This window comes from Hemicordylus capensis, chromosome 7 (assembly GCF_027244095.1).
Source record: "Hemicordylus capensis ecotype Gifberg chromosome 7, rHemCap1.1.pri, whole genome shotgun sequence".
NCBI lineage: Eukaryota > Metazoa > Chordata > Lepidosauria > Squamata > Cordylidae > Hemicordylus > Hemicordylus capensis.
The window spans coordinates 35383566-35403421 of record NC_069663.1 but is presented as its reverse complement, the minus strand read 5'-3'; the positions used below and the strand labels follow the sequence as shown (position 1 = coordinate 35403421).

The following is a 19856-nucleotide window of genomic DNA, read 5'->3' as shown; positions in this document are numbered from 1 at the left end:
TTGCACTTGTTTTGACAGAAATATTAGCACTAAAGTTGGGATGAAATGGCCTCTCAAAGTTGCCACCCCATTCACAGACAGTAAATTGGGATATTTCATCAGTTTCTTGAGAGGGGGAAGAAAAGTGCCTAGAGGTTTCAAAGAGGCAAACAGGGGTTGTGACAGGCGTGATGGTCACCTAGTTGTTCTCTCTCTTTGGCTACTTTGTAAACTAACTTTTCTCTGCATCCTGTGGCTACGGCATCAACGGAACCTAGTCTCTGTGGCCAGCAACTGGTGACCATCATTTATTCCAGGCTTGGAGCCAGCTGAGTGGCGGCCTGGGTCCAGCCCCGCCTGGTGGCCCCTCTGGCAACATCTCAAATGCTGCTTGGAAGAGGACGGGCAAGTGCTGGCTCGGGGCTCTTAGTAGCCCGGGCATGGGTGGGGGAAGATTGTTCGGGGCTCTTCCGGAGCCCGAGCCATGCCCCCTGGGGGCTTCAGCGACCCCTACCATTGGTGGCCTGGGTTCTTTGAACCCATTCGCACAACGGTGGCTATGCCCCTGATTTATTCCTAGGATGCTCTGGACATAGTTTTTTTTCTGGAACATTCGGGGGTGAGGGGAGCAGCCATAATTCTTTTTTTTTTTTTTAGTGGCAAAAGCTTTCCCCAAATTTCACCACCTCTACCCCCAAAAGTGCCCCCTGATTCAGGGCAGTCTCATTTGCTCCTCTCCCAGGTTTTGACTCAAAATGTTCATTTATTTTGTCCCTTTGACATCTCTGATCAAATGGGTTCTACTGGTTTCTGAAGCATAACGTAAAATTTGCAAAATCTTTCTAGCAGTGGTGATTGTATGAGTGTGACTCTTCTGCAGTGTGGTGTATAATGTAAATCATAGCAGTGTAACACTTAAAACTGTTTAGTCATAATTTTCAGTTCAGCATTTGCTCTGAGCTTAGTTGTTGCTAAAGTTTTTAAAAGAAAAATAACAGAGTCATGATTGCCATTCTGCTGTGAAAAAGACACCTGTCCAAGTCATGCCTTCTTGCAAAAATGGATGAGTAAGATTAATGTTATAATTTCCTCTCTGATTAAGGCAAATGTCAGGGGCTTCTAATCCTGTGAGCCTGGTGAGAAGCCATTTTGCGAGACTTAATAGGCTAAGCATTTGTGTGCCGAGTGCTCAAAAAGATAAGTCTCCAGAAAGCCATCCCTCACATGCAGCGGGAGTTTGGTGGGTTCAAATCCAATTTCTCATGTTACAGTCTAAAGACACAGATTTATGTGTAAGAATCAGCAGATGTTTGAAACTGCTGGCAAAAGACAAAAGGGCGAGGGCCAAAACAGCGAAAACACAGGAGATGGGTGGACTAAACAGCCAACAACTGAAAAGTAGCATTGGAGGCTGCAGTCATTAGCAGAAGATCAGCAGTGGGGAGGAAGGAAAAGGTACAGAAGCCCTTTTCTGCTGGAGAAGCAGCTGGGACGGGTGTGCATTATGCTTTTGAGTGGAAATGACATATGGGGAAAGCAGCCCCTCCCCTCCCCTTCTGCTACATCAGGAGACAATTTGCAGATCTCTTGCATATCGTCAAGCAAACACCTGACAACCCATGTTTTCACCCAAACTTTTCCAGCTTTTAAAAACTGTCTGTTTTTAATTTTATGGCTGTTTTTAAATTGTTGCATTGTTTTAACTTTTATACGTGTTTTAATTGTTTTTATGTTAACCTTCCAGAGATGAAAGTTTGGGCGGTATAGAAGTTAAAGAAATAAAATAAAATAAAATATTGTCTAGTTTAGCCCTCAGCTCATAGATCACAATGAAGATCTTTTGAAATGAGTGAAGTGGACAGCTTCCCGTCAGCTTCTTATTTTTTTCCAAGGGCCTGTTTAGCCCTTGTGGACCTCTGGTGCTTCAGATCAGGCCTGTACTAGAGCCACTTAGCATTTGGACCCTTGTACATTACGAACTAATACCTTTGCCTCACTTAATATAATGTTAGTGCTGTGTATAATTGGGTCCTTAATATTTGACAACACTTGAATTTTGCATTATCCCTACTTAGTTCACTTTTTGTTCTCCCGAGAGAACCTCCTTCCTGCTTTTGTTAGAAGATGTTGTCAAGACAGTCCCAACCACATTACTGTTTCTGCACATTCACAACAGCTTTTAGAGCAAGTGGGAGACAAGTTGGGTACTTTTGGTGAGTGGCAGGGTGGGACAGGTAGGGGATAATTATTCCAGTCTGTCATCCATGCTGGATTTATAATTTGGTTTCCCTGAACGCAGCCCTTCCCACTGGACTTAGCTCCGTTTTTGCCAAGTAGTTTTGCTTCCCTGCTCCCTTGCTCTCTTTTACTGAACAGTGTTCTCTCTTGCATTCCCTGTGCAGTCAAAAAGCAAATGGAAATGAAGTCCCGAGGAGTGAAATTGATGCCAAGCAAAGACACAAACCAGAAGACATCCGTGTGTAAGTTTCTCCCGCTGTTGCACGCTCAGTGAGACCTAGTGCCTTGAACATTCCATATGACTGTACAGCAATCTCCAGAACGTTGCCACTCTTTCCCCAGAGTTTTAATGCTTGTGACCCCACCTCCAACCCTGCATTACCGCCTCACTTCCTCCTTCCAGTGCTCCGTTTGCAAACACATACTAACTCACTCTGTGAAGGTGGAGGGAGCAACGGGAGGGACCAGGGCTGGATGGGGTGTGAGCAGCTCTTTGTTCTTGTCAAACGTTAGGGCTTTGGGAGCCTCTGCATCTGTGCTTCTCTTCACATAGTCCGCAGAGTCATCAGGATGCAAACACAGTTTTTGATAACCAAATGTATTTGTCTAGCACAAATGTAAGAGGAGTTGGACCACTGGTGCGAAAGCTAGCAACAAAGAAGCCTCCGTGACTTCAGTGATAATCTGAAATAAGATCTCTCCTCTTTCCCTTTCCCGGTTATTGAATTGAATTTCACTGTGCCTATCTGCTGGTCATCTTCCTGAGAAAGAACTAGTCACTAAAATGAAAAGACAACAGGGAGGAGGAGGGAGGGATGAAAAATTGTGTGTGTCTGTGTGTGTATACACACACACAGGCTCAAATCTCCAGAACATCACTCTTTTTCCAGAGTTTTAATGCTTGTGTGACCCCACCTCCTACCCTGCATTACCACCTCACTTCCTCCTGGGGGGAGCAAGCGAGGGACACACACACACACACACTACTCTGGATGCGCAGTTTAGCCTTCTGTTAATTTTATCCTTTTAAAAGGCTACTAGGAGCATTTAGGCTTTTTAAACTGGGCTGTCTGTCCCTTTACTACAGTTAGCAACCTCCTTTGGGCAGGCCAGTGTTGCGTCTGTGGTGCTTTGCGAAGCATCGTCTAATTCCCTCCTCCTTTAGGTATGTGCTTCAAAGAGGAACAATCCTTTGAACCTGAACCTAACCCTTGGCTAAGGAGTCCTGTCGGAGAACTGTGCATAGATAGAGCAGGAAGGAGGCTGGGTTTTTGCATTGGATTGTGGATGCAGCAGCAAATGGATGACCAGATGGTTCAGGCAGGAATGGTCTGAGGCACCTCTTGACATGAGCATATGGGCCTGTAGGCCTGGTCCTGGTGCAGAGCAGAGTTGGGGCCGCACTTCCGCCTGCCTCTCCAGTGCTGTGTGTCTGCCTGCTCCTTGGCTCAACAGACTAGGAGCAAGAGCACCACAGTGCACAGGGAGCTTGCCTAGGAACGGTTACAGTGACATTATCTTTAACGTCTTGTGTCAGACTCCCCACAGAGGCTGGCCACCATTGTGCTTGCATGTCAGATTTGGGAAGCGTCTGTGTGTCTCTTGTGGGGGGAGTGGGGAGGGAAACGGCTGCCTGTGCAGTCTTGTGATGTAGTCACCTTGTACAATGTGGACAATTCGGGCATGTTTAGATTGGGCGTTCCTTTCAGAGAGAGTCAGCTAGAAAGAAGGGGGTGGATCTGAATTACACCTTAGAAAACAGATCTGTCCTTTTGCTCAATTCTGCCATTATCTGGTTACTAAGATGGGCTGGGAGGTGCAATGGAGGATGAAAAGTGCTGTATGTTTTAACTCTTTCACAGCTTCACATTTGGGCACATTTAAAAACCAAAAGGGAGACTCTCCAAGTGAAATATAATCCTCTGATTTGGAAGGGTATGCTAATTTTCCTTCTGATTTAGGCCAACACCCTTGGTTGAAAATCCTGCCATTAACTACCCACCCCATCTGTTCCAAAGTAGTTTGATAGTTATTTCCGGCTTGATATGCTTGTCTGTTTAGACGAGGGAACTGTTAAAACAATAGGGACTGGAGGAAAGAGAGGAACATTGGGCTGGAAAAAGCTGTACTTTGTGTCTAATATGATGGAGTTCTCTATTTTGACAACTCAAGTTTATCTCTGCCAATGGTCTGGTTCACATTTTAGAAAGGGACAAGGTTTTTGTTACACAGGAAACTAGAATGTGTGTGAGCTTGTAAGAGTGAAGGCATTCTAGTGGCCATCTTGCAAACAAGTGTCTCTCCAGTCAGATTCTCCATTTTGTATATTCAGCGGCACCATGGCCATCTTTGTCAAGGCAGAGTTTTTAACACATCAGGCAGGCTCTTCTCTCAGTATATGCAAAAGGCTGGCAGGGGAGAGATTATATTCTTCTCCATCTTCCCAGGCCAGTTTGTGAGTGTAGGTGTCTCTGTGTATCTGCTGAATCAGCAGGAGTCAAATTGACAATGCACCCCATTCCAAACAGGCAAGGTTTTGGCTGGTGGTGCATGGTGCAGCCAATGGAATAACCCCTTGTTTTCTGTATGTATTTTGCATTCCCAGGTTCTTCCCCTCACAAGGAAGTTGAGGGCATGCCCTCAACTCCTACCTGTAGGCTTCCAGCAGCATCTGGTGGGCCACTGTGTGAAACAGGATGCTGGACTGGATGGGCCTCCTTGGGCCTGATCCAGCAGGGCTGTTCTTATGTTCTTACAGAATTCTGTGGGGCCATTTGGTCTTCCTCTCTCTTTGTTCCTTTGGTGTGGTTCACTTAGTACCTGCAGCGGTGTGGCTTCAGTGTGGTGTCTCATTGCTGCTGGACATCTCTGCGTTGTTTAAGATGTTCCTCTTCTCCTCTTATGTGGTACTATCCTGTGCTCATGGAGTGCCTCCCTGTGGTTGAACCAGCAGAAGTTCTTCCTTAACTGGCTGCCTTCAAAGGAGAGTCGCAAACGTTTCTCCAGAAGATCTTCCCAGTAGTAAGCGAGAGGAGTTATGATGATGTCCATACATCAGTCTCTTAAGGAGGATCTTAGCTTGCAGTCAAGCATGCTTTCCTTTATCACAACCTTTTCCTGTGTCCTGTGTGAGATTTCTGTGGGCAGGGGAAAAGGGTCCTGAGCAGAACTTATACACAAAGGGTTCCTTCAACCAGCTCCTTCTCCTTCAAGGACTTTGCCCCTATGGGACAGCTGCCACCAGAAACAGTCGGGTCCTGGTCCTCCTCACCCCTTTTAACTCACCCCTTTTTCTCGTCCATGGGCTGGAAAGAAAGTGATGGTTTATTATATTTTTGTTCCACTTTTCAGACCAATATTGTCTCACAAATTGGTTCACAGTGAGAAAACGAGACACAGGTCCTGCCCCTCATGCCTGCTTTTCCAGTTAAAAGCTAAGAAGGCTCACAATCTAAAAAGAAACATAAGGCAGATACCAACAACAGCCACTGGAGGGATGCTGTGCTGGGGTTGGATAGGGCTGTTTGCTCTTCCCTTGCTAAAATAAGAGAATCGCCACTTTAAAAGGTGTCTCTTTGCTCGGTTCGCAGGGGTTACCCACCCGTAATTGGGAATACTTGCAAGCAAATTGATTTGTTTTATGGGCAGATTTGAATCAATGGTTAGCACTCCTCCCTCCCGTCAGTTTGTTTGAGTTCTAGTGCAAGGTCTCCAGATTGTGCCAGATGCCACTCATAGGCAGAAGTCCAGTGGTCTGCTCTAGAGCGGAAACAAAGTGTGTGCATATTCTGGATCTGGGGTGGGTGGGGCGCTGCTTCTTTTTTGTTCCCCTCTTTCCTATGTGGCAGCAAGCAGAGTAGCATAGTTTGTGAGATGGTGGTATGGACTGGGTGCTTACTCTTCAAAGAGAGAAAACCCAAAGCCCTTATGAGCTTGTCCTGCCCCAGGCATGGCCACTGGACGAAGCCTCCAGGAGGGTCCCTTCAGTAGCAGCCGTCCAGCAAGATACCCGACATTTCCAGGCAGCGAGACTCTGCAAGACCTCAGACTTTGCAGCACCTTAGAGAGTTCCCAAGGAAGGTAGCAGTTGCTCCAACAGAACTGAAAGCTCAGCTGAGCCCTTATAATCCTCAGATGGGGCCTGAAGACTGACAACACTCTTCAGGCCCCCATGTGAGGCTATCAGGGCTCAGCTGAGCATTGGGTTCTGTTGGAACAACATCCAAACAGTTGAAGGTGCCTAAAAGGGCGGTGGTCTGCATGGGAACCATGGAATGGCCTCAGATCGTGCCATCTGCCTTCCCCAGTGAGGGTCTCTAGCAGGAACCACAGCCTTGGGCTGTTTTTATTTATTGTTCAGGTTTTATACCGCCTTGCATAAAGGCATCCCAAGGCAGCTTACAAAAGTTAAAATACAATAAAACTCCATAAAGGTCACATTTAAAACCTTACAATCAGTTAAACAGTAGAAACAATAAAATACCAGAAAAACAGCCACCATAAAAAGACAGAAGCAGGAGAGCCGAAAAACCCAGCAGCGGGGTAAATGCCTGAACAAGTAAAAGGGTCTTTAGTTGTTGTTGTTTTTTTAAAGCATCCACAGATGCCAAAGAGTGGACTTTCACCAGGAGAGCATTCCAGAGCTTGGGGGCAACAACAGAGAAGGTCCTGTCCAGTGTGCACGACAATTTAGCCTCTCTCAATGTTGGCACATGGAGCAAAGCCCCCCCCCCCCGGCAACCTTTTTGGGTGGAAAGAAACCCTTGGTTTGGGGCCAGTTCAGACTCTTCACTGGAAACACCTGCAGCTTCCCCTCCCAGGTTTGGATTTTATTTTATTTTTATTTTTTTACAGATTTGTACGCCGCCTCAAATTTTAGTCTCTGGGCGGTTAACAATAACATAAAAACAAGTTAAAAACATACACAAAAACTTAAAAACAATTTAAATAATTTGAAATCAAACACAAATTAAAACCTAAAAATGTAAAAAGCCGAAACAGCTTGGGTGAAGAGGTGGGTTTTCAAGTGCAGCAACCGAGAAGGCTCGCCCCCGCGTGGCCACCAGCCACATGGGGTACTTGGCAGCATTCTTTGCCTTGGAGAATGTTTCAGGGACTTTCCCTTCGGTCTGGCAGGTTCAGGGTCAATGAGACCTCCTGCCTGGTTGAGCATGGCTGAAGGGCCACATTCGAGGAGTCACGGGCTGACGTTCTGACAAATGCTGTGCTTGCACAGTGAACAAAGTTGTGCTGGTGCAAAAAGGCCAAGTAGCTGTGTGGAATCACGGGGGTGCTTGCAATTTCACTCTTGTGCTATTGCGCCACAGTTCCTGCAAAGCATACGAGGTGTGGCACAGGCTATGCACCTTGTGGCACAAACACAAACATGTTTGCGCGAGTGCAACGCTCGTCTGGAATGCAGACTCCAGACCCAGCGCAGCTTCTTTGCACAAGGCTGGCACCAGGCAGGGTGTCAGCCACTGTCAGGGGTCTGAGCACTGGGACACAACACACAGGCTCTTTGGGTCCTGGCCATTGTGTTGATATATGGCTCCATAGACACAAATGGTTGTGTGCTCAAGGCCTTCAAAGAGTGCATCAGGTGGCCTGCCTTCTTTCTTCCCATCCTGATTTCATATGTGTGTGAGCAGACCTGTCCCTAGTTATACAGACTGCCAGCCATGAAACAAACAAGATGGGCTCGAGGAAAAAATGGACTACAGGTAAACGCTTTAAAACAAGGGCCTGTAAAACACGCACGCACGCGCACGCACGCACACACACACACACACACAAACCACCAAAAAAAACCCTCCCAAACCTAAAGATGTTGCTTCCCTAAACAATAAGAAACTCATTTACCTTGTAGCTGATATTAAAAACACCTTTTGATTGAATAGAGCCTTGTCCCTCAAGGAAATGAATGGATGGAAATCCCTTTATTAGTGCTTTGTAGAAAGGGAGGGTGGGCAGATACAGGTCTGGCTGCTCCGCAACACACAATGCAGTCACAACTGGCTGTGCTTGAATGGACCCATGAACTGACGAATAGAAATAAATGGAAGGAAACTTTGGATGGATAGGACCTGGGAGAGGGATCTTCCAACTCGAAATCTTGAAGCCTTCCTTTCCATAATGCTAAGCAAGCCCTAGTGCATGTACCATGCAAGGGTTCTTAGGATGATGTGAGGTGTGCCAGGCGGCCACACACACACAGCCATCATGCTCTGGGGCCTGACCTCCAGTGCCACTAATGTTTTGCCGCCACCGCTTCCCGCTTGGCAGCTGAGCTCTGTGCTTTGAGGGTACCACCTAGGCTGCCTGTCTGAGCACCCAGCCAGCTGATTCCCAAGGGCCAATCCCTGTCCACCAGGACCTATAAAGCCCTGGCCACAGAGCTTCTTCCACCCTCTGAGCAACTTGCTTCTGGGGTGAGAACACTGCCGAAGTCCCTTCTCCCTTTCCCTGACTGCTCCCTTGGACTTTGGACCCTGCCTGACTTTGACGGCACCCCTGCCTCTTGCCTTTCTGGTGCTTGCTCACACTCTGGAAGTCCGTCCTGCCTATTCTGGACCACCCACTTCTGAACCACTTGCACTGGGACCGTCCACTCTCCTGGAACCTGCCTAGCTGTGGCTTGAGAAAAGTGCCAAGAGGGTGGGGACTCCCAAACATTGGACTGCAAGTCCCAAAGCCTTTGGACATTGTCGCTAGGGATGGTGGGAGGGGTCCAACAACACGTGGGGATCCAAGCTTGAAAACCCCTGCAGTGCAGCTCCCAGTAATGTAAGTGCATTGCAGAACTCCTTGGCATGTTCTAAAGCTTTGGCGTCACTGGAAAATAAGTTCCATAATAGAGTAGATTGTGGTCCGTATATTGGAAGCAGTGGTGAATGTTTTGCTTTTAATTGGAACTAGCTGGGCCAGGCGCAGAACATCTCCGCCTTCAGCTGGCCCACTCACCTGCTGCTGCCTTCTTTCCCTGATGGCCCGTAGACCATCTTTTCCTTTCCCACCCCCACCCCCTCAGCTTTTTGGCGGGCTGGTGGGCAGGCTTCTCCCCTCCCCCCCCCGTTTTTGGTTGGCTGGCCCACCTGCCGCTTTCTGGCCAGCCGGGCTCTGGTTTCTTCTCCTCCTCCGCTTGTGAGCAGGTGGGCTTCTCCCCCCACCCCGTTTCTGGCCGGCTAACCCGCCGGCCACTGGCTTCTTCTCCTGCCCCCACCCCTGGCGGGTGGGTGGGCTGGCCAGTCGGCCGGCTTCTTGTCCCACCCCCCCTTTCTTGACACCCCCCCTTACTTTCTGGCCGGCCGGCATTTTCTTCACCAGCTGCAGCTGCCATTTTCCTCCCTCCCACCCATCCCTTGGTTATCCGGCATCTCTCTGAACTCTCGTGAGAGCTGCCACGCATGGGATTAGCCACAGGTATGCCTTAGAGACTTAGATAGATAGATTTATTGTCTGTTGCCACTTGTCAATGCCTCTGTGAGTTAAAACATGCATGGTGTTCAAAACACCATTCTTGTGGATGTAGCAAGGGCAGAGCCAGGGAAGGCAGAGCCTAGTGGGCGGAGACAGAACCAGTATGAAAGCTGGCAGGCGAAAGGTACAGCAGGAATATGACGTGGCCTGTGTGAGACAGAGCCTCAGTATGGCCTGGTGCATTGTGGGTGGCTTTTGAAGCTCAGTGGCTTTTGAAGCCAGACATAAGAGTGTTTCCTGCCTGAACGCAGTTTTGTTGGTTGGCTGACCAGTTCCTGTCCATTTCCTCATTAGTTGGAATAAATGTTTGTTTCCTGTATTTTTGCTCTTCCACGCTTACTGCAGAAATGTATTCAATGGGTGGGGGCGTGTTTTAGTGTGCAAGTTTGGTGACAGCACTGAAGCCATATCAGTCAGGCTCTGGGTTCAGAACTCATTAAAGACCAAGTCCCAAGAGAGGGTTGCACTCTCTGCAGCTTTTGCAACAAAAGCTGCTGGATCCAACCACACTAGGCAGATGGGCTTGGCATATTTGTGGGCCTTGCTAAAAGTGTGAGGAGTATGGCTGCTGCTGATTTCCCCTGGACGGCAGCCCTTCGTGTGGGAGCATTAAGCAGCAGCAGCAGCTGCCTCCAGGGGAGTCTTGTTCCTCTCCTCCCTTTTGTGTAGGGGATGCAAAATGGTGCTCTCTTCAACAACCCCCAAAAGCAAGCTGTACCCTGCCTGCCTGGTGCCTTGTCCTGGGACTAGCTGGGTCTTGCCTGAGCTCCCCTCAAGCAAGGGTTCCCATCCTTAGGTCCCCAGATATTGTTTACTACAACTCCCATCATCCCCCTGCCACAATTTCCTTGAGTAGGATCACTGGGGATGACTGCAAGTTGTAGTCCAACAACATCCGGGGACCCAAAGTCTAGCCTGTGAGTGTGAGATTTCCAAGACATGGACAGGAAGGAAAGGAGATGGGAGGCAAAACAAAGAAACCTAGGCTCGATTCCCCGCACCAATCCTCCTAAGCTAGACAGGCAGAGAAGGTCTGGAAGCTCAGGCCTCTTACCATGTAACCTCAGCAGCACTGGGGGTCACATCTCTGTGACAAGATGTAATGCTACTGAGGCACCTGTCTGTATTCCGGGTGGGGGCAGTGGTGTGGTTGTTTGCCTTCACCTGTCTACGAAGGAGGGGGGCGGTGTGCAGCTTCTAGGCATTCTAGCCAATGGATCCACAAGCAAAGGGTGGGGGGATATGTGTGCAGCAGTAAAAGGCCAGCAGGCAATTGCCTCCAGCATGGAGAATGAGTCTGCATCCCATGTTAGAAGTGTGGTACATATGGATGGAGAGGTTCTCCTGGCATTCTGTGTCGATGTCTTAGATCCTGGAGCAATTCCTTAGGTGCATACCTATGGGAGGGTTTTGTGGAACTGGTCTTGCATGCCACTTGCATGCATAAAGACCTGAGGGGCGATGCTGTGCTTCTGAAGAGGTTATGGTTCATGGGATGGTATGTGGATTTGTTGCATGGCCCATGGGGCAGTTTTCATATGTGAGCGTCAACAGCTCTGTATTTTGTTCAGGTACTGCAGGTTGATGTGGTGGTTCTCTGTCCCCGAAGCAGTAAGGGCCTGTCTGTGGGTGGGAGGGCCTCGGAGTGTGTGGAGATTCAACAGAAGCCTGGCTTTAGAATATTTGCTTTAAGCAGCTAAGCACCTCTATTGTGTTAAAGATGTGTTGAGTTGCAGACATGTTGTTTTGATATTTGGACTCAAGGGCAGTACATCTTATGTGGAAGAAAACTAGTATGTACATAGATGGATTAATGGTGTACTGTTACTCGAACCTGTGCCCCACCAAAGCCACGCTGGAAGGGCAGCTTCACCTGTCACAGGTAAATGTAACAAACAAGTATGGCAGCAAACTCTTGGATTGTGCAAAGATGCTTGTTGGGGAGCTATTATTGGCCACGGCTTTACATGGAGGGCACACACTCTGGTAAACCTAAGTTTGTTGTTGCATTTGTGAATTGGCCCTGTTAGGCCCAATGGTAGAAACTGCTAGTTTTTAATCATTGCATTATCACTGTTTACACCCATTCCTTCTCTAGGGCTCTGCTCCGATACAGTAAAGATTCAAGTCCACTAGATATATGTCTTTTAAAATAAGCGATTGACCAGGAACTTAGTAGGAATGAAGCATGCTCATTTGTGTTTCATGCTCTGTTGCTTTTGCATTCATTGCAAAGAACGTTCACAATTCCTTCCCCACTCCACCCTACACTCAACACTCCATGACAAAAAAGAGAGTGGGGAGGAAAACTGTTTTTGTGTTTGTCTTCATTACGCATGGGACGCGTACAGTCAAATCTATTTTATTTGTTTATATATATATTTCTTTTTTATTGGAATTTCTTTTTGCCCCATTAGCAGTTGGAGTGGGCATATATCCTCTGGATCTTATTTTATCCTGGTTAGACCAATGCAGTTTTTATGTTTAGGTCCTTCGCTACTGCTGTTTAGTGAGTGGCAAAGGGAGCAAGTGGGCAGTTGGGAGGGAATCATTATTTTGGAACTCACTGTTTTTTGTTTTTTCTATGTTAATGGGAAGAGGTTGCTCCATTTCAGGTTTTCCACATTTAAACTGAATTACCAGCTTTGACACATCCTGGCTAGCTTCTATCCTCCCCCGCCCCCTCCATTATCTTTACACACCTTTGGTATCATCTTGTATAGTTCTTTTCTTTTCCTCTTCAATTTGGCCATGCCTTCCATTAGCATCTTCCAGGTGGTAGCTGGGTTTTCGAGAAAGGTCTGTATCATTCCACTGGTGCCGTTTTTCTTAGCCAGCTTTGGAAGCATCATGAAAACTTAGTCGACTTCTTCAGTTGTGACTCAGGGTTGTGGGCAGAGGAGGGCAGTGGGGAAGCAGTTGTGTCTGTGCCAAGAATCCCCATGGTATCTAAATGGAGCTGAAATGCTTTCCACTGCACTTTCCCCCTAAGTAGGCATTAACGTGGGGACCGGGTGGGGTGGGGGGGCCACACGGGCCAAATGCATCCCAACTTGTAATTGTCCATTTTCCTCTTCGCATCCACCAACACTGAAACAGCTGATGTTTTTAAAAGTGCTCTATTCTATCTCTGTATGTGCTGTTTTTTGCTTTGTAGTAACACAGGTTGGTGTGTCCCAGGGACATAACATGTGTCCGGACCCTGGGATTCCAGACAGAGGCAAGAGGATAGGAAATGATTTCAGGTAAGAATGCATATTTTGTCTTTCCCCTGGGTTTTTCTTCACCTCCCCCTCCTCTTCTTCTTCTTACAGTCTCCGAGAGGTCACAGTACATTGTATCAGGTGTTCCCAGCCTTGGATCTCCAGATGTTGTTGAACTACAGTTCCCATCATTCCTTTGGGCCATTGGGGCTGAAGATTCTGGGGATTGTAGTCCAACAAGACTACCTAGGTACCTAGGCTGGGAACCCCTGTATTACATTAATTACATCTTGTCTCTTCTCCCCAGCACTAACTGAAAAGTAGATTCAGGACAGAGAAACAAAAGGACTTCTTGACTCAGTGCCTAATTAATCTATGGATTCCATTGCTCCAAGATGTGGCGATGGCCACATGCCTTTAAAAGTGGTAATAGCTTAGATGCCTTTGAAAGAAGATGAGACAGAGGAGGATAGATTATCCTCCACAGTTATTCACTCACAGTTCGATTACTGTGGTCACTATTAAAAAGGTTAAGTGTGCCGTCAAGTCGTTGTCGACTCCTGGTGACCACAGAGCCCTGTGGTTGTCTTTGGTAGAATACAGGAGGGGTTTACCGTGGCCATCACCCGCACAGTGTGAGGTGATGCTTTTCAGCATGTTCCTATATCACTGCTGCCATGGTCAAACACACCAGCAGGGATTCGAACCTGCTCTGTGGTTGCCAGGAGTCGACACCGACTCAACGACACACTTTGCTTTAAGGAGTCAAGATGGTCTGTTGTCTTAAAATCTTGCTGTAGGCTGCTCAGAGACATCTGATTGGCCACTGTGGGAAACATGTTGTTTCGCTGAATGGATCCTTCATTTTATCCAGCAGAGCACTTCTTGCATTATTAAGCAGCCAGTCTGTGACCTCTCTATGACACCATGTTTTGGTGGCATGATATTCCTTTGGTGATCTTTCCCCAATATTGTGAAGGGATCAAAAGAACATGTGCCATTTTATCTTGGGGTGAGACCAATGGATCTTAGTTTGGAGCCTCTTTTAATGTGCAGACTGCTTTATTTGGTTTGTGTATATTTCTAGGTGGTTGTTTGTCATGCCCCAAAGCAGCTTGCGTATGAAATTATATATGTATAACCTATTAAAACAACAATAAAATAATACGCCCAATAAAACCACAAGTTGAAGAGAGCCTAACATCTCCCAAGCTTCCCCTGGTAGAACAAACATGATTTTACTAGATGCCAAAAAATCAGTAGATATGAAGCAGTCTGAGCCTTTCAGGGGAGGGATGCTTGGGTGCAATGACCAAGTAGTCTCTTCCACAATATTGAAATGTAGAGTTCATCCATCGGATGAACTTCTAATTCTCTTGCTCCATCTGCTGAACTTGCACTGACTCCAGGGATACACTCTCCAGTTTTAAATTTAGGTAGAGCCATCCATGGCCTGTATCAGTGTGTTGGAAGATTTACATTCCCAATAAATTGTGTCTCAGGGTGGATCATGGAAATATCTAACATTTTCCACTATGGAAACTGATAGGATGCGTCTTTACAGAAAATGGCTTGCACATAAAATCTTGGGTTGTCCATGGTGATATGTGTGATATCTGCACAAGTTATCCCACTTGACATGACACTTGGCTTCCAAGGTATTTCTTTTCTTCTCCACGAACTTTCTGCATACCTTCAGTGAATTCAGTATGGAAGGGGAATTTGAACCCAGGTCTCTCAACTGCTCTCACACTTGGCTGGATCCATGGTTGTCCATGTAGCTCACTTCCTCAAGCCCACAGAAAGACAACAGACACTCTGGTCGCTTTCACATGAGCCAATTTTTATTTCTTTAGATTATGAGGGGTCTTTTTGTTACCATTTTGCTACCATGTACTCAGGGCCTCAGTGGCACAACTTTACTTTACTTAAAGCCAGTGATGTAGATGCAAATTCAGAAGTGCAGGCGCCCTCCATGAAAGCCCCCATGGCCATCCCCCCACCCCCGCAACAGCCAGAGAAGCCAAGAAGTACACTACACACCTGCTCAAAGCAAGGAACAGCAATTTAAAACAGTCCAAAAGAAAAATATATCAGACATAAAAACCTTAACAAAATGAGAGTCTACCATGGTAGCAGGACGAAGGCAGCAATAAACATTACTCAGGGTCAAAAAGACCATTGCTTCAAGTTTATCACTTGGACACAACATCAGGTGGCTGTGTGTGTGTGTGTGTGTGTGTGTGTGTTTGCATATGAATTGGACCATTTCAGATCAAACTCTATGACCTTTGGCTTCAGGTTGTTATTGAGTGCTGAGAAACCAACTGTTGGGGCTCTGCTGTCTGTGGCCCTTCTGACTCACCTGTCCTCAAGCTGGCTCTGGTGGTGGGAGTTCCTGTCTTTTCTAGTGCTCCTTGAGGACTGCCAATGGGGGCAAGGTCCAGTGGGCCCAGAGCCAAGCATATTGCAGTCACGGAGGAACCTAACGCCGAGGCATGTGCAATTGCATCTTTTGAAGGTGATGGGCCTCTGTGCAGCTCTGCGGCGGGCCCAAATGGTGAGGCACAGGCCCCAGAGATAGGGATGAAGGAATCAGAAGTGCATGCAGGGGCAGGACTTCCGGGCAAGGGGAGGCCACATGGAATTGTTCAGGGCTATTTAGGAAGGCCAGGTCAATGATGACAGCAGTTCCTGTGGAGATGGGAGAAGAGATGGGAGAAAAGGTTGAAGTCCTCCGCGGAGAGGCTCAACAAAAGGACTGGCCTGGCCGGAGGAGTCATTGGGTGAAGTAACCCCCCTCCCCAGTGTTCTCTGAGACTTTGGGAGAGAGCAAAAGGAGGACAGAGCATGGCTTCCAGGAGGACTTTTACAGGACTGGACTAAGGAGACACGGACATGCATGTGACCCAACCCTGTGAGGATTCCAGTTGTGTGAGCCGCTGCTTTCATCTCTTTGCCACCCCTTCCTTGCCTTTTGCTTACAAAAAGCTCATCACTGTCTTCACGTTGTGTATGTGAGAGGAGTGTGCAAAGCGATCAATATCTAATCTTATTTCTTTGTCAATTGCTGTTTTGTTCGCTAAAGGCTGTCTTTTGATTTTCACCCCAAATAATACAATTTCTTCTGAAATCTGGCACTTTGTCCAATGGGAAATGGAGGAGTGGGAAGATATACCACCTTGCAGTGTCTTCGGATACTAACCGCCCAATCCTCTTGGCATATTAAACTACCCTTCTACGAAGTCAGATCATTGGTTCATAGCAGTCTATTTTGACTTTTAGCTGCTCTCTGGGGTCTCAGGCAGAGGGGTTTTCTAGCTCTGCCACTGAGCTACGACACCCCCCCCCCCCAAAAAAAAACCCCACAAAAAGCAAACTCAGAATAAGCACTAAATGTGACGTTGTTTTGCTGTGCTGGTCAAGCATGGCGTTGACTTGACATTCTCAAGAGATCTCATGATGATGTTTTGGGCAGATGGAGCAGTGCAACTATTTAGAACAGGGATGGGGAAACGCCCTTTTGAAGTGTCCAAAAGTCACTCTTGATGGGCTTACAGATAGGCTCACACATGTTGCAGGTCATAAAACACTGCAAAGCAAAACAGCAAGATTTAAGACAAGGAAGTGTTTTGGGTTTGGCACTTGAATTGCTTTGAGTGTATTCACACATTTGTTTTGTCAAGTGAAGGGACTACTGCCGCTGCATGTCTGGATACCCATGAAAATGTACTTTTATTTCTGTATATTTTTATTTGATTTAATATTTTTAATGTTGCTTTTTCACAAGCAAGTCTTGCTAAGAAAACATATACATAATAGCTGGTCAATAATACACTCGATATAATATTAGTGAACAATATCCATATCCATAGATCAAGATCAAAAATGTATTACCATGTCAAATAAATACATAGAAACAATTAAGTACTCAAAAGCCCTTCATCACAAAAATTAATAGGTGTGAGAATAAATTTCAATTCCAGCCCTAGGGAAGGTGACAACTCACAAATGCAAAGCGGGAAGTAACATCTGTGGAAGGAATGTGCTTGAATATAACTTGAGTTGCTGAATATAGGTGATTTCCATCTTTACAAATCTTGTCAAACATGCAGTCAGCGAATCTTTAGTTTCTGCACTGTGGGAGGTGGGGAGCCAATCCTCCTTTTCTGAATAATTTGAATAAAGTTGTGGCCCTTTAACTCCTTTTATCTGCCTCATTGGGGGTGGGTGCAGTCTAACAGCTTAAAGAGGCTCTGTCTGCCCAACTTCATTAAATACACCTGGACCCACCACTAAATTGGACATCCTGATTCTGCTACATCTTACTACCATAGATTTGAACACAATGGAGCATACATAAAACCATATATCAGTCCCTAAATAGGTCAAATGAAGCTAAATATCCAATGGACTTCATAATCTCAATGATCCTGCCACCATTTTTATATTTTTATATTTTTATACAGTGTACCAAAAATACATTTATATAGACTAAAAATATGCAGACTAACCCTCTACTGATACACCAGAGTTTTCCATGGCACAAGCAATGAGGGATGATTTTCATTATCCTCCAGTCCTCAGGGACATAGTTCTGGGGCCAATGCAGAAGGCAGGACACTGACTATTTATTTATTTATTTATTTATCTATCTGTTTATTGAAATTTTCTTACGAGCCCACACACCCCTTTGCACAGCAGAAAACCTCAGCACATTGGCGGAGAGTTAGTCTGGGTGTCAGCTTTGTAATCTAAATTTCTAGAGTCAGTGACTGACATCAGACTAAATTACAGCTGAGTAGTCCTACAGAGTAACTCTTGGGGAGGACTATTGAGTCACAGTGTGGATGCCAGCCAGCATCTGAAAGGATGTGCTTTTAGGGGAGCTGGCTTCGTGCATTACTTGGAGCACTCTCTTTACTTGGGATATTTGGACGTTCCCTGATGTCTGTCTGCACTAGATCTGGGCACAGTGCAAGTGGCTGGTTTTAACCAATGATACCTAAAAAGGCCCAACAGCTCCTAGAGGCCAGCGGTCTTTTCCCCACATGTATCATTATGATCTGTGAGAGGCATCAAGGTGTCTCTCCCATAGCGGTACAAGCTAAGATTTAGCCAGCAAGGATGCAAAGAGAGGCATTCTCACATCTCCCCTCTAGATTTGCTTAATCAGGTGCAAGTTGGTGGTGATCTGCATTTATCCACCATCCCAAGCATTTCTGATGGGACTGGCTGTGAAATTGCTTACAGGAATGATCCTCTGATTTGAAACAAGAAAGCACAAAGCCCAACCTTTAGCTCTCTGAGCCAAGTCTGATTCTGAGGCTGAAAGGGGCATCTCTTCTGCCTTTCAGGTTAGGATCCAGTGTCCAGTTCACCTGCAACGAAGGCTATGATTTGCAGGGCTCCAAAAGCATCACCTGTAAGAAGCTGAGCGACATGATAGCAGCCTGGAGTGACCAGAGGCCTGTGTGTAGAGGTGAGGCGAGCCAAATTTGCTGAAAGCTCCAAATTGAGGAGGAAATTGGTTTCAATTTCCACCTTCTTGGGGGTTTGTTTTAAGGGAGGAAAGGGGAGGGAAATTGCGGTGCTGTGAACTGTATCAAGCTCATCCAGTAGGGGTCCCTTTTCCAGACCGTATCCATTAACCTCCTTGCTGAGAAGCTTGGCTGGCCCATTAATTTAGCAAAGTGTGTGGCCTGCAACAGGACTGGAGCAGGTTTAATTGCTTCTTTTTTGTTTATGTTTGTAAATGAAGGTTTCTGAAAAGCTAAGGTAGGGGTGCCCTGGTGAGGTGTGACCAGTTGCTAGAAGTTGAAGGTAAGCTTCTTGCACAGCCTTCCTTGTGTATCTTGACTGAGCCAATGTCAAACTTGTAGCTTTGCCAAGGAAAGACATGAGCCTGGCTTGCAGCTATGTCAGATACTAGGCTCTAGCATTGCATTTATAGGTGCTCCAATGCACAGTATTTTTCAAGCCCTGGTGATGAGGCGTCCTTGGAGAGCAAGCAGGGAGGAAGAGCAGTATTCAGGCTCCAAAGAGAAAGAGGGCAAGGGGGAACGTATTCAGTGGGCTGGGAGGTTTTCTTAAGAGATGTTTCAAGAGTGCTCTCTGAATTTCCTGTGTTGTTGCGATGATGACATCATTCTGTTTAACATACATGGACATGCTGCAGTGCGAGTGATCATAAGAAGGATACTTCTGATGACCCTGCAGAAATTCTTGGCATTAAAATAGAAACCTTTGTGTCCCATGTGGACATAAGCACAGTCCTGCTGGATCAGGCCCAAGGAGGCCCATCTAGTCCAGCATCCTGTTTCACACAGTGGCCCACCAGATGCCACTGGAAGCCACAGGCAGGAGTGTGAAATCAGAGCTCTTCCTCTGGGCTGGTAGGACAGCCAGAGCTCTGTAAGAAGCTAAGGGAAGAGGTGAGTTTTTCTTAAAGGAGTTCTGATAGCCAGGAGGTGAGTGTTGGGAGTTCTGCCTCTTCCCTGTCTGCCGTAGCACAAGTGGATGGTGGTCCTGAGGGTCAGCAGATCTCCTGGTAATTGTTGGACTTCAGATAACTTTTGCAGGATTTTGGCATTTCTGTTCACTCTCCTTTAGTTGATGATTGCTTGACACTCCCACATCTTTATAATCCTGGAATCCATACCAGCTTCAAGGGATTTTGTCATCACAAGCGGATATTTGGCATCTGAAATATGCAAATGTTTCAGATGAACCAGAAGGGGACAGAGTAGAGCCAGGAGAGCTAGTCAAAAAGGTCAAATGACAGTAAGGGAGATAGCCCACGCCAATGCCAGGTAAGAGACTCAGCGCATAGGTGTTTATATAAACCAATGCCAGAAGCCTCCAAGCCAAGATGGGTGAGCTGGAGTGCTTGGTTGCTAATGAAAAAATAGATATAGTGGGCATAATGGAAACCTTGTGGAACAGTGAGAACCAGTG

The 19856-nt window shown here is 46.6% G+C and overlaps 1 protein-coding gene across 7 annotated transcripts in view; it reads left to right on the top strand.

Annotated features, from left to right (window-relative positions):
- The window catches only part of CSMD2 (CUB and Sushi multiple domains 2), a 684208-nt gene that overhangs the window by 371821 nt on the left and 292531 nt on the right, over window positions 1-19856 (top strand). For 5 of the 7 annotated variants that reach the window (XM_053267553.1, XM_053267554.1, XM_053267552.1 and 2 more), the window contains exons 7-9: window positions 2382-2459; window positions 12854-12941; window positions 18257-18381. In XM_053267553.1, coding sequence (XP_053123528.1) covers window positions 2382-2459; window positions 12854-12941; window positions 18257-18381 — 291 coding nt within the window. Of the gene's footprint in view, window positions 1-2381; window positions 2460-12853; window positions 12942-18256; window positions 18382-18596; window positions 18723-19856 lie in introns of those variants that run through there. The other 2 variants (XM_053267555.1, XM_053267557.1) reach the window with 2 other exon arrangements.